Raw genomic sequence first — 26,098 nt, forward strand, 5'->3', positions numbered from 1 at the left:
GTTGGTAGAGTAGTGTGTGAGACGGAGCTGCTGGGCTGGCCAGAGATGTGACCCATTGCGAGAATATCATAGTTCATAAAAATGCAGCGCAGTGAAGATACAGACGTTTCATACACACGACGTGTGTATCTGCCATTTGACCCGTGCTGGACCCGTTCATAATGAGTCAGCCGTCTCTCGTGAGTAGCGTTCATCACACAACCTCTCGCAGTTATAAATAGCCTATGTGACGATAAAATTAGTTTTGGTTCAAAAATCAACAAATCATCGTGAGAATAATCACGATCATAATCGTGCAGCCCTACTAAGCATGTCAAAAAAACTTATTTATCTCACTCTTTAAAGTTTAAAAAAAAGTCAGACAAAATTCAATCTTAATGCCCATGGGTATTTATTCATAATGCATTTTAATACAATTGTTTTAATTCTCATGTGCAAGACCGACAAAGTGTTATCTACAGAAATGCAGTGGGCAGATACGGTCCGCCTTATCTCATACTATGGTCCAGTTGGGGCATTAATATTTCTGCCTTGTTAAATGTCTAGTAGACATTTCACAATCCTAGCAAGCATAGTTGTTTAAAGTAAAATATGTATGATTCAATTAATTAAATCAATCAATAAAGTCTCCATCTTTTACAATTCCCCCTGTGTATTCAATCAATCAGTACATTCTTAGTTGCCATAAAATATACAACATACAACAACAACAAACATAATTTCAAATTTTTGTAGAGATTTGTATACTAAATAAGACATCCTACAGCTTAAATTGTTTTGTTCATTTAAGCCAGTTATTGCCATCTACATTGATACTCTCATTTCCCTTGGTCGTGAAAATGAAAATGCCATCAACCCTCTGACCAGGATACATTGAATGCCCCAGTAGATTCTGCTGGTATTTACATCACACAGTTATAACAGAGACAGAGTTCTCTTCGTCTGCATTTACTACCAGTTTTTTAGCGTCAACCAGATCAGGCTGGTACCGCTCATTGCTGAAAAAAAGTGGGTTGTCAAAGGTAGATAACTTTTCAGGAATAGGTATGCGGAGGCCAGACTTCTTGAAGAGAAACAAGGCGATGACTGCCCCTATGGATATCACAGTAATAGCCAGCACAACTGCCAAAATGATGTGGCCACGGGTTTGAGGATCCACCATAGGATTTACTGCACAGATTCAACACGTAGATGATGAGCCAGAAGAACGTATGATGAGACGTAAGAATGTACAATTGTGAGTCAATTAAAAAGGATAAGGAGATGTAACTTACCAACAGTTGTCTCTGCCGCTTGTCGTAATACTAAAAAGATAACAACAAAAGGCGTATCATTTCTGTATAATTTGATTTATATTTTACATATCAAAATCAATTTAGGAATATAGATTTGATTTAATTCGTTGTTTTAACTAGGGCTGGGCAATATTTCTGTATTATATCGATATATGAAGCTCGTTTTTCGTCTTAAATTTTGGATAACGCAATGATACAAATGTTGTCTTTCCCTGGTTTTAAAGGCTGCATTACAGTAAAGTGATGTAATTTTCTGAACTTATGATTTGCCTTTTCTAGGGCTGTGATGGTATGGGTTTTTTTCACCACAATATGGCTGTGAACCACACCGTGAGTGAGTGACGCCAGTGCTTTTTTGCAGTTTTTCAGAAAAAAATTTCCCTTTTGGGCTCAAAAAGCCCAAATTTTGGGGTAGATGAAAAAAACCACCGTTTAAGCCTATTTTTTTTAATATTTTTTCTTTGATACACACCCAAAAAACTGGTAGGGAAAGTTAAGATTAGTTTCAGCCTTTTCCCCGGCCTCAATATCCCTTATATTGAATGAAATTTTTTATCAAAAATCTTGTTTTAAATATTTGCAAAAGCCCCGGGTTTTCAACCTAAATTTTGACGCAATATCAATTAAAGATGTCAAAAAATTTGGGATATTTGTTTTCTTTCCCTATTGCCCCGGGTTAGTTTAAAAAACCATGGGTTGCATGTGAGTCCCCAAAAAGTATGAGATTCAACCTTTTCTGTTTTTCAAACATTTTTCTGTCATACCAATGACTGCCTGTGACCAAACTCCAAAAAATAGATTTAAAAACAAAAAACCAAAAATGTTGGGAAACCCGGGTTTATCATCATACCGGGTTTTGGTTTTGGGCCATGGGGTTTTACCAACCTTTCCAAATTCCTGGGGGGCAAATTGAAAAAACAATATTTTTTTCCCTTCGGTTTTTTTTTTTGGTACTATATTAAGTGTTTTTTTTTTATTTTTCAGGGAGCAAAAAAAGGAGGCAAAACAAAGGTGAAAAAAGATTTAAAAAAAAAGGGGGGACGTAATGGGAGCCAAGGGGAAGTGTTTTAAGGGGAAAAAAAAATTTTTTATTTTGCCCCCTTTATTTTTGGCGGTTCCCTTTTGGGAGGAGGTTTAAATTTTTTTAATTTTTTGTTTGTCCCGTTTGTTTTCCCTGTTTTCAATGGGGGGGTTCAAAATTGAAAGGGGCGCTGGAAGCAACCCGGGTAAGGGGGCGTTTTTTTTGGGAAAAGGGAGTTTTTAAAAAAAAGATTCACAATAGCAATACATTTTTTAACTTTAAATTTCTTTCCCAAAAAAACCCTGGCGCCCCCATTAAAACCTGCCCGTTACCACTGCAATGAGACCGTGGATTAATTTAAAGCTCTGTGTTCTGTCAACTTTTTTTGGGGCGTCTGTGCTTTCCTCGGGGAAAAAGGGACCCTTCAGAGCATCATTCTTTAAAAGACCCCTGTACTTAAACTGAAGTGAAAGTTAAAAAAAAAAAAAAACAATGCCCCAGAGTTTGTGGGCGTCTGTTATGTTCTTTAAACCCCCCCCTCTTTGCACAATAGGGCTTTATCTTTCACAGTAAAACTTTTTTTTTTTTGATTTTTTAGAGAAATCATGTTTTACTGCACCTGAAGGAAGCTTCCTTTCATGGGGGGAGGGGAGAGATATTTAACGTTTTATTTTCTTTGATAGATATTATGTTTGGAAAAAATTTTGCTGTTGACAAAATCCAAACAGTTCGAAGTTTTTTGGTGTTTTAATACTTTTTTGTGGAAGCGATAGAGGCAGTGGTGTAACTGTTACTGTACGGGAACAAACGTTTTTTTTTTTGCTATTTACTTGCAAGACAGACAGTAGCAAACCTATACTCTTCTAAGCATCAAAAAAAGGCTCTCACTAACTTCCAAAGGTTGTAAACTTATTTACATTCTGAAGTAGTTTTTTCACCAAGCACTTTTTTACTCTTACTCAAGTAATTATTTGGATGACTACTTTTTACTTTTACTTGAGTGATTTTATTCTGAATTAGAAGTATTTTTACTTGAGTACAATTTTTGGCTACTCTACCCAACTCTGCAGTATTCCATGCCAAAAACAGAAAGATGTCTTAAAATGCTTTACAGTAAAGGTAATCAGGTTTTCATTGTATACTCAACTCAGGAAAACATGATTGTATAATATACTAGGGGTGGGAAAAAGAATCGATTCTTAGATGCATCACGATTCTCTCTAGAACAACTTGAGGCTCGATTCTGATAAGTTTATAATCAATTTGTTTTTTTTTAAAGAACCGTACAAAAACAGTGACTGAAAGAAGATGGGAAAATGAACAACTTAGAATTTAGGCAAGACTGTAGAAAACAAATGGCCAAAAGGAAAATACATTTTGGATATATAATTATTTTATAATAATACAATAAATAATTAGGCAAAACACATAGAGGCTGTTCATACTCTATCACACACAAACTCATGTTTCATGTTCTAAGAAGCTGATTCTCCACCTTTAAACATGACTGAGAAGGTGACTTTCAGAAGCATGTTTAAGGCTGAAGCATGGAATGACTACACAAATTAAAACCTCCAATAGACAAAACATTTCATTAAAAGTTGTATGTGACAAATACTGCATGTCAAAATATAAGCTTTGTCTAGGATTAGCAAACTCCAAGTAACAAACTCAGATTTTTATACAGATTTATATATATATATATATATATATATATATATATATATATATATATATTATATACTGTGTATATATGTGTTTGTGTGTGTGTTCTCCATTTGTTGTTGACCAGACCGTTTCTATCTAATAAAGATATAAAGATACAGTAATCTGTATCTAATAAAGAGACAGCAATTTTATAACCATTTTCTTTCAGAGCTTCTCTTGTACAAGGATAATTTCGTTTTTTTATGTTCAAGTATAGCTTAATGTGTCTTTTTATGAAAGTGCAGACAATGTTACTGTACCTGTGTGAGTTTTATACAAGCCAATCCAGAACGACGATTGGCTGTCTTGAAATGTTCTAATGATACTTTGAATGAATTCTTGCTCCGAAGGATCTTCAATGCTGGCAAGATTTCCACCTTTACAAACAAACAAACAAACAAATGAGCAAACAAAAAACAGTAGGCATTTATTTCAAGCCAAACAAAGCTCAGGGATTAAGAATATGTATTAGACCATCCAAAGAAAATCCTTACCGTGTCTTACACAGTTAGCAGATGCATCTGGCCACTTAGTCCTATCTTGGATAATAAGGTAACAGTAATACCTAAATGGTAGCCAGCTGTTCATCTGGCTTGAGTGTCTAGGGGTTTCTGGGTCTTCGGGGCAATATCCTGAGAAATCGCTTGACTCTGTCGGTGGCATATCTTTGAATGAGAGAAACATTGATGACACTGGGATTAATTTACTGTACAATACATGATTTCAAATCCAGTGCACTGAAAAAGCACCCACTGTCAGTATTATAGAGTGAAAGAACTACGTCAAAGTTGTAATGTTCTAAACCGATAAACAAAGGATGTATGTCGAAATTAACATCAACATTTAGGAATGAATAACACTAGCCTTACCTGTAGACTTCATGCAAATGCTGGCCATGTTCTGATCACAGTCAGAAGTCTTCCATTTTCCATCCACATTTACGAACACACAAGGTTGGTGCATTGGTTCCCGTCTATCCCAATTGGTTAAGGTGAGACTCCGGCCATCAATATATCGGAAATATCCACCAGTCTGAAAGCAAAGATTGATCAAACAGCATTCAGCATAATTAATTCAAAAATATAGTCATGTTATTTTTTCAAGGAAATATTTTTATAGCAAGTATGAACTCTCACAGCGCCCCTAAGAATTAAAACTCTTCTCCTTAGCAATTGACACCTGACGTTGACATTTTGATTTTCTCCATCTCCAGCCGCTGATCCGGTATCGGGTCGCGGGCGCAGCAGCTCCAACAGGGGACCCCAAACTTCCCTTTCCCGAGCCACATCAACCAGCTCCAAATGGGGGATCCCGAGGTGTTCCCAGGCCAGGTTGGAGATATAATCTCTCCACCTAGTCCTGGGTCTTCCCTGAGGCCTCCTCCCAGCTGGACGTGCCTGGAACACCTTTCTAGGGAGGCGCCCAGGAGGCATCCTTACCAGATGCCCGAATCCTTTCGACGCAAAGGAGCAGCGGCTCTACTCCGAGCTACTCTCGGGTGACTGAGCTTCTCACCCTATCCCTAAGGGAGACGCCAGCCACCCTCCTGAGGAAACCCATTTCGTCCGCTTGTACCCTGGATCTCGTTCTTGCGGTCATGACCCAGCCTTCATGACCATAGGTGAGGGTAGGAACGAAAACTGACCGGTAGATCGAGAGCTTTGCCTTCTGGCTCAGCTCCTTTTTTGTCACAACGGTGCAATAAATGGAACGTAATACCACACCCGCTGCTCCGATTCTCCGACCAATCTCCCGCTCCCTTATCCCCTCACTCGCGAACCTGACCCCAAGGTATTTAAACTCCTTCACTTGGGGTAAGGACTCACTCCCTACCTGAAGAAAGCACTGCATCGGTTTCTTGCTGAGAACATGGCCTCAGATTTAGAGGTGCTGATCCTCATCCCAGCCGCTTCACAATCGGCTGCGAACCAATCCAGTGAGTGCTGAAGGTCACAGACCAATGATGCTATCAGGACCACATCATCTGCATAAAGCAGCGATGAGATCCTGAGCCCACCAGACTGCAACCCCTCCCCACCCCGACTACGGCTCAATATCCTGTTAATAAATATTACAAACAGGATTGGTGACAAAGCGCCACCCTGGCAGAGGCCAACCCTCACCTGGAACGAGTTCGACTTACTGCCGAGAACCCGGACACAGCTCTCGCTTTGTTCATACAGAGATTGGGTGGCCGTGAGAAGGCTCCCTCCAAGATCCTTGCGAGAGTGAAGTGTTCCGGGATGTGTTATCCCGCAAGACTCCAGGACCCCTTAAGTCGGACGGCTTCCCTGACCACCGGTGTCCACCAGGGTGTTTGTGGGTTATTGCCCCTTAAAGGCACCTAAGACCTTTAGACCACAGCTCCCTGCCGCAGCTTTAGCAATGGAAACTTTAAACATTGTCCACTCAGGTTCAATGCCCCCAGCCTCCACAGGGATGTCACGAAAAACTCCGCCGGAGGTGTGAGTTAAAAGTCCGTCGGAAAGGGGCCTCCTCCTGACGTTCCCAATTTACACATTTTTTAAATAATTCTTTATTTTTCATGACTTTGATTCTCATTTAATTTTTACGAATCGACTGCAACACAAACGCTACTACTTTCTTTTGTGAGTTTTAAACATAGACTGTATAAAATGCTCTCCCTTATCTTCATTGACGCCTCTAGGCTTGTGGTAATGCGCAATGTGCTATAGGTACCAAAATAATCTGTTTGGTACTGCCAATTTGTTTTGCTTTGTCATGGTCAAATATCAATTCTAAGCTAAAAAATCGTGATTCATATTTTTCCCCTAATCGTGCAGACCTACCATTAATGTTACCGGCTAGTTAAACCTGTGTTTTGTTTTTAACTATATAAGGTTAACTTTAGCATTTGAACCACTGTACACAGCCATATAGTCTAGCCTATCTAACAGCTTGTACTCAGGTATGTGCAGAATAGGTATTAAGGAAAAGTCAGGGCAGGAGGGAAACATAGCAATAACAATGATGAGTATTTTACATTTTTTAATCACAGCGCCCAACGGTGTCCACTCTGGGTGGTTCTAGTTCTAAGGAGATTGAAACCACATCACTTTTTCTAAATTTGTATTAATAGTATAGGCTATTATTTGTATACCCTTGTAGGCTATATCTTATGGTCTATTGTGAGAAACCAAAGCCTTTCTATTTAAATTTAAACATTCAGCACTCATCATATAGCCCAAATGGAATGATCTTTTCTTTTGTGCCTGTGTGCGTGCGTGCATGTGTGTAATGGGAGGGGATAGGGTGTTAGGACCTGATGTGCAGCTTTGTTCCTATCAAATTCTATTTCAGTAAAATTATACTTTCAAATACTTGTAAAGGAGTGGGATGTGGGAAAGACTGAGCCCCTGATAATGTTATTGCTGCAACTTTGAGTATAAAATTGTATTTTCTGATGTTTTGTATTCCTCTTGCATTTAATATTTATTGCTCTACCCACCAGACCAGTGACTGCAGGTGGAAAATAGCAATGGGGCTACATCCTGGTGGATGCATTGCTCCTTGTTTATACTATGTCCATGTTTCATTGTGCACGGTCCCTGTTTTGAATAAAACTGCGTTACAATTTCTAAGGTAAGCATTTTCGATTTATGAGGCTTTCTGCCCTGTACCTCCATTTTGTTCAGTCCAATCCATAGAGGAGCGTTGAGATTCAAAGCCAGCAGCTCAACATAGGCTTGTGACCACTCGTTTCGCAGGCTAGCCAGTTTGGCCCATCACCTTCGCAGTGCTTTTTGGCTACATCCCAGTTCATTTGTTGTGTAACAACCTTGATAGAGTCATTGAATATTTTGACATAGTTGGTAGATGTTGTTGGTTCTGGGGAATCTTGTAGAGATGGATCTGTTTAGGGTGAGAAATTAAACACATTTAGTTTTTCTATCCTTGTTAAGTTCAAGAGCTCTGTTGTATAGATTCTTAAGTAGGGCTGTGACAATAATAACAATACTGCGGTGCGATGACGTAAAGCTCCCCCTGAGCGTTTCTTTTTTTGGATTAAATTATTTTTGCTGGTCGTTGTTACAGGAGTGCATATGTAATGATATGAAATATAGTAACACAGAGCCAGACCGATATATCGGTGGGCCAATATGAACGGCAGATATTAGACATTTTTATTAGACATTGGTATCTGCATTTATAACGGCCAATAAATAATATTTTAAAAATAAAAACGGATGAAACATCCTTCAACCATGTTATGGGTGTTGGTTTTGCATAGTTTGTCCACCGGAGGGCACTCAACAACATCCCTATTGTCAACACTTCTATCCTATGTATAAGGGATTCTGGATTTTAAAAGAGTAACTTGTTTGTCACTTCGGCTTTGCACAAAGAGGATGGCCAGTCCAGTAAACATATTGGGGGATTTCTTTTGTGTGTCTGATTATTATGAATTATTTCTAGGCTTTAGTACTTTGGTTCTTAGCTGAGATTCATGGCATAGTGCTTCAGTTTTCCCTCTTTTTATAGCCTGCCTGCTTTTGTGCCTAAGATTGTTAAAACAGAGCAGCTTATATTGGTAAAGAAAGCAACATGTTAGCTGACTGCCCTCTCTCTCTGCTCAGCTGCTAGTCTGCTGTGCTGCAGAGAGCCTCTGCTCCTGCTGTGTGTAAGCCCCCCCCTCTTGTTATACCTTTTTTTTTATCTTTATTGACAATAGAGCTTTCTGAACTGTCTGTGAAATCAGTGTTTCCTCTATGTTGATTTTGTAGTGGCGGCCCCTCGTGGCAAAACTTCTGCCGTCAAGGTAACAGAAATAAGGCAGAATGTTGATTAAATTATCCCGCGGACATAATAACCGCCCCGTTGGCAGCCGCTCACATTGCAATTTAACAACAAGTACTAACAACAACTATTCAGAAGTTATTGGGCCCAAGATTGACTGTGTGTTTGAATGGGTTAATTCTAGTCGATCGAATTGGCTTTGCAAACCACGTAGCTAAGTGTGTTGGATCAGGTCAAGCAAGAGTCGATTTCAGTGTGAATTGCACACGGCCTTGGTCGCTAACAGCCAGAATGGCCCAAATAATGTCATTGGTTGGAAATGAGAGTGGGGCGGTCGTCACAGGTCACCGCACACTTAAAAAACAACATAGATTGTGTCTGCTTTATGCTGGATTTTCACAGGCAGCTTTAACAAAAACAGAGCGGAGCGGTTTAATTCATTCCCTATCAGAATAGTCCGCTGACAGTGTGCCCGTCTCCAATGTTGACTCCACGAGTTCAACTTTTGCAGAGCCGTAGCAGAGTTTTGTGGAAATAAGCCCAGTTTAAGTTCCTTCAAAACAACTGCTCTCACTCCCTTCTTTGCTTGTGACACAGGTCACCAGCCTGATATTTGTCTTTTTCTCTCTCTACTGTACAATGACAAATTCAAGTACCTACAAAACATTATTTATTGGGGTATACATCTGGCCTGGAGTATTTAACAAGTTAGCTGTTCTCTGAATATAACGTGTTAAGCCCTGCCGGTTTCTCTTAAGGTAATTGTTAAGCGTTGCTCCCTGTTTGTGCCGCAGGTTGTACCTTAATTGTCATGACCAGGAATAAACCCACATTGACTCTCTTGGTTAAATTTCCAAATAAAGAGTTGAACACAGGTCAGATAATTGAGGCCCAACCCAGGTCATTTGTGTGAAAGAGGTATAAATCATGAACACGCAATATACTATGTGCCGGCTGTTAATAGTGCAAGTGCCCACAACTATGGTGCACACTGTTTAAGCATGTGATAGGTGAGGCTTAGCTGATGGTATTATGTTTTGTCTGTTAGGGAATTACCAAATATTGGGTAAATGTTTAAATATAAAAATATCAAAACATTGGACAAGTACCATAAATAAACCATTTATAAACATTCTAGCCCCAATGAATTGCATTCAAGAGAAAGGGCAAAGAATAGGCTTACCAACATTTCGAAGACAGACATATCCATTGGTGTCATTGCAAGACCTTTTAATCCATTTTCCTACACCAGTGTTGGGATTGGTAGTCATCACAACACATGCTTTCTGGTGAAAGACAGCAATGGTGAGTTAAAGAGAAAACTACGGTAAATTCCAGGTGACTGACAGCATCTTTACCGTAAAAAAAACAACTACTAATTAGCAAAATATTATCATTAGTCGACCAAGACGTTAACTACTGACTAAGAGGAGGCAGCCCTAATGTCTCTGCATACACATTTAAATCCCCATTTAAAACAATTACAAACCAATTAAAATAGCAGGGCACCCAATCATTTATATACAGTATACTGTAGCTACTTCAAAAAGTGTTAATTGTAAATTCTCGATTTATTTATTATTTTATTTACCGGTATTTAAACATATTCTAAATATCTTCACAAAATAGCTAATTATCCAAGTCAAGACAAATTAAGTTGTATTGCAAGTAAAGAGTATTACCTCATAAGTCGTTGCCCGATTATACAGTTCAATATCCATCATCTTAAATGTAAAATCAAAATGTCAGAAATTTGTATGCATATAAACGGAAGCTATATTGCAAACAATACAAATGCATATTAATAATCAAAAAAGAAACCCAGCTTGTCATAAAGTGTATTTTGGCTCCAAGTGTAGATTAATGAGGTGGTATTGCATAGGCATGGGCTGGTTACCGGTTTTAAGGTATACCACGATATGAAAAAGTCACGGTTTCCAAAACATTAAAAATTTTCCGTTATACCGTTCCTGCGGTATGAGCTGTTTTTAATGAGTTGTTGCGGACAGTAAGTGCAGTTAAGAAATCCCTCCGCATTTACAGTACGTTAAGAAAAATTGTACTTATATTGTTCATATTATTCATATTTATCTTATATATTTTTACCTAAAAACAATTGGATCATGTAACATTTTGTTTAACTTAATGTTAAATCCAGTGCTATATTACAAGAAAGATTCCGGTCTTTCTTTATTTTTCATCTTTTTAGAGCAGCAGTAGCTCTGGCAGCAAAGGTTGATTGTATTTATTTGAACTTAATATGATAAACATTCAAAAATATACCAAATATTTCATAGGCTATGCTGTTTAAAATAAAATACAGTGTGTTTAATGGAGGAAAAGAACCCAGACATTTTAGAATAATACGTTTTAATGCTATAATTGCAGTACCGTGAAACCATGTTATTTTTGCTGAAGGTTATCATACCGTCAGAATGTCATACCGACCAGTGCCTAGTATTGCACATACAAATTGTCAAAAAAGTTTTACCTCATAACGCCGTAGCCTATAGTCGTGAAAAGAATGTGGCCTCTGCAAAGGAAAATAAGGATGTCAGAAATATTTATCATTACACCAAAAAAATGTATTATAAACATAACAGAAGTTGTCACAGTTGTGCAATGCCTCTTGCACAGTAAAGTTTAAACATATTAACTACCCCAAAAGGGTCCCCGTTCCATCTAGTTGAAGGAATCCGGCGCTGCAACAAAAGAGAAACAGTCACATTTTCATTAAAAACAGTGAAGAATTTGTTATTTATTGTAGCACATACCTCTTGTACTGTACAACTTCACGTTTTAATACCAAAATTACAGTGTACATTTACTTCATTCCCCCAGTTGTTGTATCTTCTTGGTCGCCCATCAGTCCAGAGAAATGGATTGCCACGTACACTAGACAAACCAATCCACAGGTCTGTGGTTGGTGCCTCAGCCATCTTAGTAGTCAAAAACACTGAAAAGGTAACACATATTGATAATTATAAGTTGTTACCTAAGTGAATACAATGTGTAGTTCCTTTTTAGCAACAGTATTTGCACATATGTCTTACAATTACTTTCTAGGATATTGTGTCCTATAGTGTCTCTCAAAAATAGAGTCTTTGGCTCAAAATAAAGTCCATTTAACTTTATGGAGTTCACACATAACGTTAGCTAATGAACATCTCGGATCACATTTTCACTTATTATGACCACTACCACTGCCATTACTAAACATAAGCCAAAATATAAAGAATAACATTGCAGTCAGCATAGGGCTGGGCAATATAGAGAAAATAAAATATCATGATATTCTTGACCTAATTCCTCAATGTTTATATTGCAATGACATTGTATGGTTGACTATTGGTGCTTTAACAAAATGTTATTTACACAATGAGATTTTTGATAACTATTTTCCAGAAATGATACTCTCGATTATTTTGATCAATATTGAGATCACGATTATTTGTTGATTTTAACCAAAATTAATTTTTTTGTGACATAGGCTATTGATAACTGCTATCACATCCATATTGTGCTATATTCCTCTAATGTTAAAGTTGTATGTTGTGTACATACAGCCGCAACATATGTAATTGAAAATCATCTGAAATAAATAGCCTAGGATATATTTAAAAAATGTGTCTCTGAGATAGCTCCTTGACTTGTTTTCAACAATAACTGATTAAAAAGGCTAGGGAGAGAGAGCGAGTGCCATGGATGTATACTACAGAGTGACGGCTGACTCATTATGAATGGGTCCAGCAGGCTCCGTGTCACACACTATTATTCTACAAACGGAAGTTAGTTGCATTCAGTAACTACTTCTGTGTTTTTCGGCCTGGATGCTGCAATAGCCAGGGTGTCCGCGGGGTTTTAAAAAGTATTAAAAAGTGATAAATCAAAATTGTCAAATTTAAGGCCATTAAAAGTGTTAAATTTAGTCTCAGAGGTATTATTTTTTTTAAATTAGGTATTATTTTTTTCAGACTATCAGGTGTCCTATTCTGATTGAAATTCTATCCTGCGTTTGCGTTAGTCCGTTTAAATATGGGCTTTGGCGTGTCTGGGCACATAATCGATCTTTCGTCTCCGTCTATGTTTGATGCTGACGTCATGACAAGATTTTTTCATCTAAACATGCTTCTCCGGGTGAGCCGAATTGTCCCAGCGGGACGTTCCCTGCAGGCTACGCTCGCGATTCCTATTCCCGGGAGTGGCAGGTGGTCTGCCTGGACGTTCTCACTGGGGAGGATTTGGATAATTGGAATTCTGTTGGTGGGGCTCCTGATCATCGGCCTTGGGGTCTCACTGACCTATCGGAAAATTGGTAAGACAGCCGCCAGCAAATTCACCCACAAGCTGTCTGGGGAACTTAAAGAGTGCCTACACGGAGTGGTTGAGGGGATGAACGTTTTACATCTAAGGGCTAAACAGTCCAGTGAACTGTCTCGTAACATCTCAGACCGGACCGTGGAAGCGCAGAAGGGGATTGATACCAACAGGGCCCAGTCGGTGGAGTTGCTTCGTGTGACCACTGGACTGGCAGAGAAGGTAGATGGACTGCAAAAATCACTACGTGATATGGATGCTCGCATGACGCTGAGGTCGGTGACAAATGATTGATGGACATTGATTTGGATAAATTCTACCGAGTCACCCTAAATTGGACTGCAACTGATCAACTACCCACACCCCCCCTCCCCGCCACCCTTCACCCGAGCAGGAAAACAACCAGCAGCTGGCCTTCTATCTCGTCCTGTGCTCTGGTTATCTCTTCAAGGTCACGCCGATGAACTGAGCTTTTAACAACACAGACAGTTTGACGCGCACATTGCACACACAACTCACTATCTCACACACACACCATACACTCCCTCCCCCATCCCGCCCCACATCCATATGTCTGCCTCGTTTCTGTGTTTCTCGCACCCTCTATATGCCACCTCAAAAAATTCCTTCATGTGTCCACATGAACTGTGTGTTGTCTTGCATTATGATATGTTGTTATGTATTGTACTTTATCTTGCTACAATGCTGATTGATTCTGTTTCTGATGCATCTGAAGTGAAGTGTGCGCATGCGCTGAAAAGTGCGAGCTGCCTGTTGCAGTGCTCCGTCTCTGTCTTCTTACTACTGGTGCTACTGTGATGCAGAGTTTCCCTTCGGGGATCAATAAAGTATTTCTGATTCTGATTCTGATTCATATTCAGTGGTCGTTCGACATCATCTCAGAACACTGCGCGCCCAGCAGAAGTGGCTGGCTTACGTTTTATTTTAGACTTGCTTCAAGCCATATCTTCAACGACTGGACAACCATCGTCATCTTTTAATGGGCAAATGCAAGTTTTCTGATAGCTGGGTGAACAACCCAGAGTTTAGGACTGGCTCAGGCCTGTAGTAGGGGGGCCATTGGCGCCACACCAACACTGCGCGCGGAGGCTCTGTGGTGTCTGAACACTGCAGTTAAACACCACTCATTTAACTCAAATAAAGGAATTTCAGAGCTGTTTAAAGAAATGCTTCCCGACTCCAGGGCTACCAACTCTCACGCATTGGCCGTGAGACACACGCATTTGACTGGTTTCACACGCCACACCCCCAATTTCTCACGCTGTCGGTCAAATTTCTTAAAGATGAGTTTATCTATAGATCTACTTGTTGAGCCATTTATGATCGACTAGATGTGCTTTCAGAGACTGTGGGGGGGTCAAGAGCGCTCCCTGTCTTCGGAATTTTCAAATTGTCGCAAACTGAGAATTCTTTTTTACCTGAAGCCGGGCATTTCCCCGGCTTCAGGTCTGAGCTCTGAGTATCACAGACCCGTCCGTCGCTTCGTGTCCTCTCTCTGTAACAATAGAGGTGAGCAGCGCGGCTGGTGGACCCGCTCTGCTGTGGGCAGTGCCGCGTTGCATCCGCGCGTAGACATCCGAAAAATGAGCAGCGTACAGCCTCCTCGTAACTTGTTTGTCAAATGGGCCTCTGTGTCTGTCAAACGGTCTGAGTGAGATCCACCATATGAACGGAGCAATGACATGCACAGCAGACTATATTACAACTCTCCAAATCTCGGACAACAGAGATGGGATGAGTTATATTTTGAATGTGCACAAAGTTGTAAACATGAGCAAAAATCTGATGATCTCTAAATATCTAAATGTAACTGTAAATAATTCATTCAATGTTTCATAAAATGAACAAAAAGTATTTATTTTCCCAAAAAAGTAAATACAGTAAGTGGGGCCCAGAGGATGAGGGCCAAACATTACTGAGCCTTGGCACAAAGGCTAAAGGATTAGAAATTATGTAAATCAGTGGTTCTCATTCTTTAGAATTTCAGTGGTCTTAGTTGATCCCTCAACATTAATTTAACTTTGGGTCCCTGGTCCCTACACCAGGGACCCCTGGACCTGTTCACCACAGACCCAAATCTTCTCAGCTGTTGCTGACATATATACTGTCTCTTCATGTGGTTCATTATGTTTGGCACATTGTCTGGGTCAGTTCTTATATCATGAAAAGTTAATAATGTAAATGCTGAATGCCCTAAAACCTGTTGATACTACAACAATGCAAAGGCTCTTAACCCTACAGTTTTGCACATATCATGCAAGACTTAATTTCTCAATTTTTTTGCACAAAACTCTCCAGAAAGTGCCATTTAATGGTTAATTTAAAAAAAAAAAAAACGGGGGCATACCCCCAGACCCTCCCTACTTTGGATCTCAGTTCTCAACTATCCATTCTCTTCATTGCACATTCATGTAGTTTGTTTTACTTTTATTTACTAAGTGAAATAAATATGTGCAAGATGTTGTTAATGTTATGTTGTCTCTAAATCTAATCATTTCTGTATGTTATAAATGTCAAAATCTGTGTAAATAATAGAAAGGTCGCTGATTAACACTTGCAATTCATTGTCGTGATGGTTTTAAAAAAAATTCTGAAGGTAGTAAAAAAGGTATTAAAAAGTAGTAAATTTAACTAAAGGATTGCTGTACATACCCTGAATAGCAGAGTTACCAGCGGTAACACTAGTACAAATACAGGTTTGCCTTTCATGCTTAACATTATACGGCTGTGTTTATAATAATTAAAACTGCGGACAAATGTCAGAAGTGTGGACTGCCGCTGTCGCCGCTGTGTCTCTCCATGTTGCTGGGGAGCCGTGTGTGAGTTAATTGGGGGCGGGGCTGTGCGGAGAGTAAGAGGAGTGATCCAAACACAGGCACGGCTTTACAAAAGAAATGGGTCATGTAATGCAAAATTAAACCATATCCATATAAACAACATTGCTTCATTTGTGGGGAGGCAGCGGATGTGAGGACATTAGGTGCACCAGTGCGACCTAGGAAAAATGTTAGTCGCACTCTTAAGCTCTGTGAGCTAACAGACAGCACTGGTCACTGCTGTTGTACAAAATCTTGCGGTTACTAGTAAACTGGTAAACCTTGTAACCGATGTATGACCGGCAGCTGTTGTGGAATTTTTCTAACGTTACTCTCTATTATCTTCTGTGACTGTCCAGATCTAAAAACTAAGCTGCGCGGTGCAGGGAACAACTCTGACTGGCACATGTGCAGACAGTGGTTTACGGAGCGGTAGATTGGCTTTGCAAAAAGACCCAGAGCGTTCTATGAATGGAATAACGTATTTAAAATATCGCTTGATTACGCAAATTTGATCGTGGGAAACCAAAATCAGGATCGGGATTAAAATTCAATAAGTTGTGCAGCCCTAGGTTTATGTGCTTCTTACTTTTAGCCACACAGGTGCCATTATTTTCCTCTCCCTAGCTTTAGTTTCACGCTCGCAGCTGCCTGTACACTTCTCGATTTAAAAAATAAAATAAAATAAATTAAATTTGAATTGGTGTGAAAAGAGTAATATCTGTGCGTGTGAAACAATATTATTTGCTCGTGAACATGTTTCATCATGCTTGCAAGATGTGAGAAACGCCTTCTGAGAAGGAAAGTAAACATTACTTTTATAAAGTTGCAATACTGTAGCTTCACTCTTTTAAATGTGGCTTTGGGAAGGAAATAATCTTGTATTAATCACACTGTTACAAAACTACTTAAGAAGCATGAAACCACTAATTCAAACTGTTAAGTTTTTGTGCCAGAATGGATCTAAAATAAGTCTTAAATTGCATTCATTATGATCTTAAAAAGTCTTAAATTTTACTTGTAGAAACCTGCAGACACCATGAAAACCAATAGTTTTCTGGAAAAACATACTTTAATAGTGGAATAAACACACCTTGCACTGGTCTTGAGAGAATTGAGGCCAGATTTCCTCCCATTGTTTTGCATTGTGTCTTTGCTCCAACCCACGTCTCCGTCTGGCTATTAATGATCCTGTAACACTATAGGTGAAAAATCAACAGCTTAGTTTGATATCTTAAAAAGAGCAGTAGCTTTTTAGTTTTTTAATCCACAAATAGATAAATGCCTTTTCAGATTGTTGGCCCATTTCATCTAACATCAGTTGTATTCAGATCTTACCAAACACCAAAAAAAACAAAAAAACAAGTTGACCTCTGACCTTCGAGGCAAGTTTTTCCCAGTTTTGTGGACAGCCACCTTTTGGAGAAACGGTTGGTGCTACAGTGGCATTGGCAGGTGGTGAGCTACTGCGTTTACAAATTGACTTATGCTCATACCCACAATTATAATCATGCCAGAACCCTGTAAATCAATCCAAAATATTAATTAAATAGTTCAATGAAAACAATGAGCATTACATTTAAAACCAAATCTCAGATCAATTCTCTATAAATTCATTAAATGAAAGTATGCCAGTGCAGGTTAATCACATTTAAGTTACTCACCCATGGATGTAGTCATGGCAGCACAATTCTCATCATTGCGTAGGAAAACAGGTTGATTTTCATCCCAACGTGTAAACACCACTGGGGAACCATCCATCCACCTTTTGTATCCCAATAAATGAAAATTTAAAAGACATCATGGTAGGCTCTACCAGCTAAGCTATTCGGGCGCACAGGGCTGTGCAATTAATCAAATTTTGATCATGATTTTGATTTTGGCTTCTATCGATCACAAAAAGCACATCATAATGGTAATAATATAAAATATATATAATATATAAAATTAAGTTGCATATTAAACTGGGCCTAAAATAGCGTGTGGGTGGCCTAAAGCCTTCTTTCATATCTTTTTAGTACATACAATACTAAGCTAATCAAATATTAATTGTTGGCATGATTTTATAAATCATGTTTTAATGTTAAGCATACATGTGGTAGAGTGAATCCTTAGGATTAACTGGATCTGTGACTACCTTTTAGAGACTACCTTACCTGTAGGCCAGTAAGCCTATCATCAATGTGTGTTACTATATTATTATTTCAAATTTATATTTGCAAATAATATGTTGGACTCATTTGAAGACATTTCAATTTTTGACAAAACATACAAATTATTACACATTGTACAATAATTTGGCGGCACCCCTGCAGCAACTGTGAGGACCCCCTGGTGGTCCTGGTCCCCTTTTGAAGATATCTGCTTTAGTCTATTTTGAATCATTGTTTTGGTTTTCTGACCCGCAAACTCAGCTCCCATCAGCTTCCTTACCAGCCGCGGCAGGCAAAAGTTGTGATAAACCAGTTGCATACTACCTGCCCGGCGCTAAACAGAAGATACTTAAAGTTAGAAACTATTGAAAAAAGTACTTTGTAGTAAGCTAAAGAGAAAGATATTTCCCTCAGGATTTGGTTAAGACACTAATGAAATTAGATTGAGTATTTGGCTTGCTTACTTATTTGGGTGGCCATAAATGTGTGATGGCCATGAAAACAAAAAGACAAAGTTTCGATGTGCCTGAAGCTATAGCAACCAAATTTATAATGTTTACAATAAACACAAATCTCACTGACAGCCTTGCAACAGCAACTATTTAAAAATGTTCCAATGATATTACATAGCCTACAGCACAATACATTATTCAACTGGTCACACCATCCTCACGTCACATAGTTTTAATCCTTTTTTAAAACTTTTTTTTTCATTTTTATTTAATCCATTTAATTCATACTCACCAATATGTTCTATCAAGATCTACGTTCAAGCCTATCCAGTAGGCCCCAAGACTCCTGGATATCTACACACAAACCGAGGTGCACAGTAATACCAGCAGTATTTAAATAGTTTTGAGCTTAAATGCCATGGCTAAGTTATGTCAATAATGTAAAATAAATGTCATTCACCTGTTTCCATAAAAAGACACTTTCAGCTTCACTGTTGATAGTTACCAAGTCACCATGGTTCCTTTGGCAGAAGCGACGGGCTTCTTCCATGGCCATCGACACATAGTTAATATAATACTGAGACCCATTCCATTCTAGCCACTGGTTTGAGGTCCTATTAAAGTCTGGAGACATGCCAGAAATATGTATACAGTATTTATTTATTTTTTGAATATGTAGTTGCATAGCAAAGAAAAAATCCCATTTACCTGGAGTGACAGGGTCTGGAGGTGGTTTTGGAGTCACTCCTGTTAGAACATACAGTAGATAGAAGAACATTATACTCAGAATACTAAAGAGTGAGTGCACGGTAGTGATAGTAGGCAGCGCCGAGTTGTGAATATGTTCACCTTAAATTTGCGGAACACATTGTTGGAAAGTCAAGCTTGCTCAGTTATGCTTCAACAAAGGTTACAAAAGAGTGACATGCTCTTCTTTGTAGGGCTGTAATCAACCAAAGAAAATCTTGGTCGACTGAAGTCCTGAAATTTCGACTAAAAATCGACTGGGGGGGTGGAAAAAAAACGTTAGATTAATAACTAATACTGTACTGTCCCGCAGTACTTGTCCTTGTAGGCTATTTACAGTATATTAAATTGTTTTTGACCTAATTATTTTGCACTGAAATGAGACTCGTCTGTCGGCTCTGACAGCGCTGCATCACGTCCTCACACGGACCGCTGAACATTGGAGCTCGACTTTGCGGCTGAGACACAAATAGACTATTAATTTAAAGCTTTTACTCTTAAACACAAAAGGGACGACCACTTTAATGTATACTGTATATTTAAACATGTTTTGATGAGTCTGGATGTGTCTGGGGAACGCTGCCGTGGTTGCGGGTGGGTGCGCCTGTAGTTATAAAACGATTGTTAGACTATGAAATATGCCAATTCTGATATGTTCATATAGCCTACTCAAAACAGGGCAACCTAACGCAGACAAGAGGTGATATGCCATGTTTGTAGTCAAGCTGCGATATGCAAACTGTTGCCTGCGAACTTTGCGTTTGATTTTTTCCGTTATCTATTTTTGTAAATTCTGCCACACTGCCGATGTCTTTGACATGGTAGAGGAGGGCTGACTGTAAATTAAACACTCACAATTAAATAAATATTCAGCAAACCACTAAACCAAGGCTTTCTAGTTCTTTCTTCAATCTGTCTCCAGTGGGTTGGGCTAATCCCAAAAAGTGAAAACAAGGAAGTGTTCTGAAGACAGACTGTTACCTGTGAAACAGGGGTGCTCTGACAACACCCCTATTAGCCATTTAGGGCTTTCCACCTGATGAAATTAACACGCCAAAAAATCGACTAATCAGAATTTTGGTCGAGCCAGAACGTATCGACCAATAAATCGACTAATTGACTGGGAGATTACAGCCCTACTTCTTTGAAACCTTAGTTACCAAACAATACAGAAAAAAATGGTTGGTCATTTTACCTATACGGATCTGGCACAGCCATTTACGGTAACTCTCACAGTGCACATCATTCCAAGACCCACTGCTATCCCGCTCGTTCATTTGGAATTCAACGCAAGATTCCACATTGTTTTTATTGTTTGGCTCTCCATCCGCCCAGTGTTGGAACTGCAGCTGTAAACAAAAGCAAAGAAAACGCACGGTGGTTTATAATTTTCAACTAACTAAAAAGGATTAATTCAACTTAAGTAAAATACTGTTAACTCACTGGGGATCCATCGCTCCATACATAACCAGTGACGGGGTCAGGAGCACTAAGTCCTATCCACAATGTTCCATAGCTATATTGGACAATGATTAAAGTACATGTTTATTGTATTGGTGATGCAAGTATAAAACCTGTTTAAAAGTTGTTAAGGAAAACTTTTTTTGCTTTTCCAATTTTTCTGTCTTATCAATAATGTTAAAATTCGGATGTAAATATTAAACGTGGCCAAAGCGTCAAATAATGAGGTAAACTTATTATCTTTAGTCCTTTTTTTGGGAGAGGGGCTACAGGGGGAGACAGTTGCTACAACAGAGCGTCTCAGATAGATGAATGAAGTGAATACAGGTGCAGCAGCCATGGCCAGTATGATTTAAAAATATGAATTTACATGAAAATTAAAGGATGTAAACATTTTTAAGTAGTAACGAAACACAAGTATGAATCTTAAAAGTCTATTAGAGCTCCCTTAAATTCGACAAAACTGTTATCTGTAGAAGCACTGTCCTATTGCTCTGCTGGACTCAAATCAGTCTTCAACATAAAGTTAAAGATAAAGATGTATTTTCTTAATTATGTACTGTGAAAGGTCATACTGTACCGATGTGGTAGCTTTTCTAGCTCATCAGCACTGTGGATGCTCAGCAGGTCTCCTCCGATGACCCTGCAGTAATCTCTGGCTTCATACCAGGTCCTCATGTTTGAAGATGGACCTAAAAACATCTTGACCAGAAGACAGAAGTTCAATATGGTTCGGTAGTGTGACTTCACAAAAAGCAACCTGTGTTTTATTGTTTTTACACTCTTTGTATGTGTGCCTATTAGTAGTTTCAACATTTATAGCCCAAGCGTATACACATTTCTATGTATCTTATCCACGATGCTTGAATTGTTGGTTAGATTTTACTTGAAGGCATCTACATAACAGTGTCATGACTGTCATGAACATGTCATGAACATTATAAACAAGTCATAATTTTTTGACATAACTCTTCTTTTAGTAAGTGTCATTCGGGTTTTTGTCATGACAGGTAAGGGTTCCTGTGTCATGACTGTGCCATGACAGCGTCACACTTTTATGTAGATACTTTCAAGTAGTGTTACCAAATTTTCTAAATTATGTCATACTTACACTTTCAACTGTTGAATAGGAGATCATATTATATTTTGGGTAGTTGCTTTTTGCATTATCTATAACGCTTTAACTCAAGGGTTATGTAAACACTATTTTATTACCAGACTCATAAAGCTAACGGAGAGGAGAAATTTAATCACAAGTAGGTCAAAAGGGCTAAAATATTATTACTCACCCATTCTTTTCATCCCATGTCCCAAACATCATATAATGCTTTTATGCTTTCTCTTTCTTTTTTTGTTTTGTTACATTTGGCTGTACCTTATAGCAATAGGGTCTTAATCCTATTCGAGTCCATTTGTCTGCACACACGGCAGGGGTGAAAGTGGGTGGTGCAGGGGTTAAAACTGCCCCCTCAGCCAGGTGTTTGCAGATGTATTTTTCCTTATTGGTGCAGGACAGCACATCCCAGAGGCCAGCAAAAATCCCGGTTGTCATGGCAACGCAGCCCTGTTGGTGACCTTGCATTTTCGAGGTAGAAATGGTGAAATGTCAGTTGTGTGGCCACTTTTGTACAGCTTTTACAGATGGAGTTTAAAGTGTATCCATACCTGGCATTTCAGCGTTCCAGTGAGTAAACCTCACTGAGTCTGTGTTGGTCCACACAAACTGATCAATGTCTTTCTGGTTTGAGAGGCCTAGCCAGAAGTACTTCTCTGGTCTCATCCCCACCAAGCTGACGAGGAAGGCATTATCCACCCTGGAAATATTTACACTATTAGGATCGTGAAATTTCTGGTGTCATAAATGTTTACAGCAACAAAACCTTATATGATTTTGTCTGTTAAAATCATGTTCGTAAATTACAATGCATTACACTTAAATTTGGAGTAGAAAGAAATGTTCTTACCCATTTGAAACATCAGCTAAGTAAGAATCTGAGCTCTCGCATTCAGTTTTGGCTTCATCAAAAGTTTTGGACTCTATCCCTATAAAGTAGCAGTATGAGCCGTGTCTTCTCCAACCCTGGCTTGTAGAAAAACAAAAAAGTAAAGAAAAAACATCGTATGGTTTTTCATAATTTACAGTGATTCATTATTTTCTAGAGGAAAAAACAGACAGCAACACACCCCATCAACCTAATAAGCAATCAAACTTATGCCTTATCAAAAAATCTATGCTGAAAGATGCTGTAATAACAGCAATCACGTATTTTATATAAAATAAATATAGCCTAAATGAAAGTGGCCTAAATTATAAAGTATTATGAAGCTAAACATTTAATTTAATAATACATTAATCAGTTGATATATTTTATACCCTAGTAGGAGGAGTAAAGAGGGGCATTAGCATTCAGTTGAAACCATCTATTAATGTAAGGGTAATATTTAATCACCTTTTAGCAGTTTATTTGGTCTCTATATCATATATCTGTCACTTAATGTTTTTATTTTATTTATTAGGGACCATGTACAATTGTAAACATAAATGTTACTATGTGAGGCATTGTACCAGAGTTAGCCACAAGCTAATTTACACCTGCAGTCCCCTGGAAGGCTAGACTGGGTAAACCCTGCCAACTCTGCTGGCCATTTGATTTTGCCCTGCAGCTGAGTCTGGAAACCTGCACGTTTAATTCTCCTGCTTCAGTTCACAATTTTGCAGGAACCAATCTCAAACCGGCTTATCTACCTGGTGTGCTAGATAGAGATTGTGATCGTAAGATCGTGATAGAGAAGCGACCAAGCAACTTCTTGTTTACATTCAACATAGCGGCCCCTTAACGTCACCAAAGCGCAGCAACCCGTTGATGCCTCTGTCGCTTCTATCTAATTGCAGTTATTTTGACTGATATTGCAATTGCGATATGACTTACTGTATTGGAGTGAATCATTTTTTTTGTATCATTATTCTCGTTTTCATTAAAAAATTATTTATATTGAAAAAAATTAAAATGATTATAGTGTGATTTTTGCAAGGATCTGTACCAAAGAAAGATTTTTTTCTTAACTCTGTAGGATACAATTTGTAGGCCGGGACATCTCTGCAGCACCAGATGGTTTAACACATATTTTGCCATTAACAAATATTGCGCCCCTTTGGATATTGCACTAGTCCATATTGCAATTTCGATACAATTGCGATTAATTGTGCAGCCTCTCATGCAACACAAGTTTTGAAAAGAGTCAAACATTTTCAAAACTCAAAAAAATATGTTTGTCTAGGATCTTGCAATGGTGGTACTGACATAGCTTTTTATCAAGGATTTTTATAGTTTTATAGCTTGCTTATATTGTATTTCTAGAGATTCACTGGCCTGTCCCCAACAGGTGATACAGTATGAGGTATGTGTAAAAATAAAGCATGCATAAATATTTTGGCTACATCCATAGGGAGGGGCAATCTAATCTGTCTAAAATTTGCCACGTTATATTTTATAAATATATAGTTATATAGTTTTTATATAGTGTCTCTAGTTCTATAGTTTATAGTATAGTTTTCATTTTCTTGATGTGTTTCTTGAAGTTAAGATTTGAATCTTAATCTGTTTGGTTCTCCACTGTGTTCACCAGCTATCTTGCCGAATTTGTTCACCAGCTATCTTGCTGGGCAGGTTGAGTATCGTGAATTTACCAGATCTTTGCTGCGCTGGAGACAACCAAAACACAAAAAAAATGCTCTGTTGAGCTTTAAGAGGGTATTGAATTGGGTGACGTGCCTTGAAGTGTTTGGACTACACCCAAGTTAAACTTTGGGGATTATTTTATGAACATGCCATGAACTATGTTGAAATAGACTTAAAAAAAGAGTAAACTTAACCCACAGTTTTGCAGCCTAAATCCTGTTGGACTTCATCTCCAGTGGGTTTTGAGGCACTCATCTTCATGCAAATGGAGCCATGTTTTTCCTCACATGCACGGTCAGCCCAGTTCCCATTCTGCAACAAAGTACCGTTAAATATTTATTTGTGGAGACTGGATGTACTGGAAGGAACTACAGGCAATGCACTGGTCAATCATATGTAAAACCAAATTTAAAGTCTTAAAACTGTACAATATGAAAATACTAGACAATCTATTCAATGTAACACATGTAGAGTTAATTAAAATATGTACATTTTTAAAATGAGCCCTTTTGCTGCCTGATAGGTCAGGTTTCAGAGCATTATTTAATGTCACTTTCACTCATTTTTGTTTAAGTGTATGTTCTGTGCATATACAGTACATAAAGTTAATATGTCCACCATATCTACATAATGCTCCTTACCTCTCCCCTGATGAGAACACAGTCTTTTATATCCGTGGAGACAGCCGGTTTCCCAAATTCCCAGCTAGTGAAACTGACAGTTGAGTGATCAATCCAGTCAAACAGCCCCTCTGTTGTCCTATCATTCAGTCCAATCCAAAGCTCATCAGTGGATGCTGCAGATATGAACATAAAAAACAAGATCTTTCCAAAAACAGTTAACCTGATATGTTACTAGTGAATAACCAACATCTGCACATTTGTGTGTTTATTCATATGTCCTTCTTGACTGGTTCATTCATGCTTCCCGATCACTGACTCATTCTTCAACCATTTGGCTACCAGCTGGCTGGTATTGTTCAATTTCAACAAGAAAGTCTATCTACGTTATTCTGCAGCCTATCATAGCAGAAAGGCATAAAAGTTGTGTTAATTCAACCAGTACATGTAACTCTGTTTATTTTCTGTTTTCCGGTGAACTCCACACTAGTGGAAACACGCCTTTCTGTCACATCTCCAGCAGTCAGATTCACTGTGTGCACTCGCAAGGAATAACTGCTCATGGCTAGGGACTTGTAAAGACATTTTGAATTTAATAAAAACACTTTTAAAACTTGCCCTGTTAAAACCTGTTGGGTGCTAACTCTAGCAGGAGGATAACACAGTGTATACAGCACCGATTCTTTTATATTTTCTTGCTAATCTGCTCCTTGTATTTTAAGGAAGAACATTTATTTATTTACAATACATTATTCATTCACATAGAAAATTGGTGTCCTTAAAAGGTTGGATTTTCCTAAATATTTTGAATTAAGGTATTGAGATCAATTTCCAAAAGATGTTTATTAAACCGTGCGCACGGATTATGAACAATGACAATGAATGATTTTAAACTGTACATTCAACTTGAGGTAGTTAAAAAGCTAAGAGAAAGGCCTGAGTATATAACGGAGAATTCCGGTGGATTCCAACTCGTAGCTCTGTTGTTTGTAAATTTGGAGTGCTGTCTACACCGTGTTATCCTCCTGCTAGCGTTAGCACCCAACAGGC

The 26,098-nt window shown here is 38.6% G+C and overlaps 1 protein-coding gene and 1 long non-coding RNA gene across 2 annotated transcripts in view; both read right to left on the reverse strand.

The window, feature by feature from the left end:
- Positions 1-732: 732 nt before the first annotated feature.
- Positions 733-1,535, reverse strand: LOC116699260 (uncharacterized). The gene is made up of 2 exons (XR_004334404.1): positions 1,275-1,535; positions 733-1,170 (listed from the first exon to the last, which is right to left on the reverse strand). It is a non-coding gene; the product is annotated as an uncharacterized LOC116699260 (long non-coding RNA).
- A 2,624-nt stretch (positions 1,536-4,159) lies between these two features.
- LOC116699251 (macrophage mannose receptor 1-like) overlaps positions 4,160-26,098 on the reverse strand; it is a 33,962-nt gene continuing 12,023 nt past the window's right edge. Inside the window, 24 exon segments of the mRNA XM_032531757.1 lie at positions 4,160-4,400; positions 4,518-4,688; positions 4,893-5,055; positions 7,665-7,768; positions 7,771-7,896; positions 9,965-10,067; positions 10,464-10,505; positions 11,273-11,314; positions 11,442-11,483; positions 11,610-11,737; positions 17,029-17,134; positions 17,314-17,456; positions 17,600-17,700; positions 18,833-18,894; positions 19,001-19,164; positions 19,249-19,287; positions 20,483-20,636; positions 20,731-20,803; positions 21,329-21,450; positions 22,124-22,323; positions 22,414-22,562; positions 22,713-22,828; positions 24,627-24,740; positions 25,070-25,224. Of these exon segments, the coding sequence (XP_032387648.1) occupies positions 4,255-4,400; positions 4,518-4,688; positions 4,893-5,055; positions 7,665-7,768; positions 7,771-7,896; positions 9,965-10,067; positions 10,464-10,505; positions 11,273-11,314; positions 11,442-11,483; positions 11,610-11,737; positions 17,029-17,134; positions 17,314-17,456; positions 17,600-17,700; positions 18,833-18,894; positions 19,001-19,164; positions 19,249-19,287; positions 20,483-20,636; positions 20,731-20,803; positions 21,329-21,450; positions 22,124-22,323; positions 22,414-22,562; positions 22,713-22,828; positions 24,627-24,740; positions 25,070-25,224 (2,765 nt within the window). The 3' untranslated portion in view covers positions 4,160-4,254.

Source organism: Etheostoma spectabile, chromosome 12 (assembly GCF_008692095.1).
Source record: "Etheostoma spectabile isolate EspeVRDwgs_2016 chromosome 12, UIUC_Espe_1.0, whole genome shotgun sequence".
NCBI lineage: Eukaryota > Metazoa > Chordata > Actinopteri > Perciformes > Percidae > Etheostoma > Etheostoma spectabile.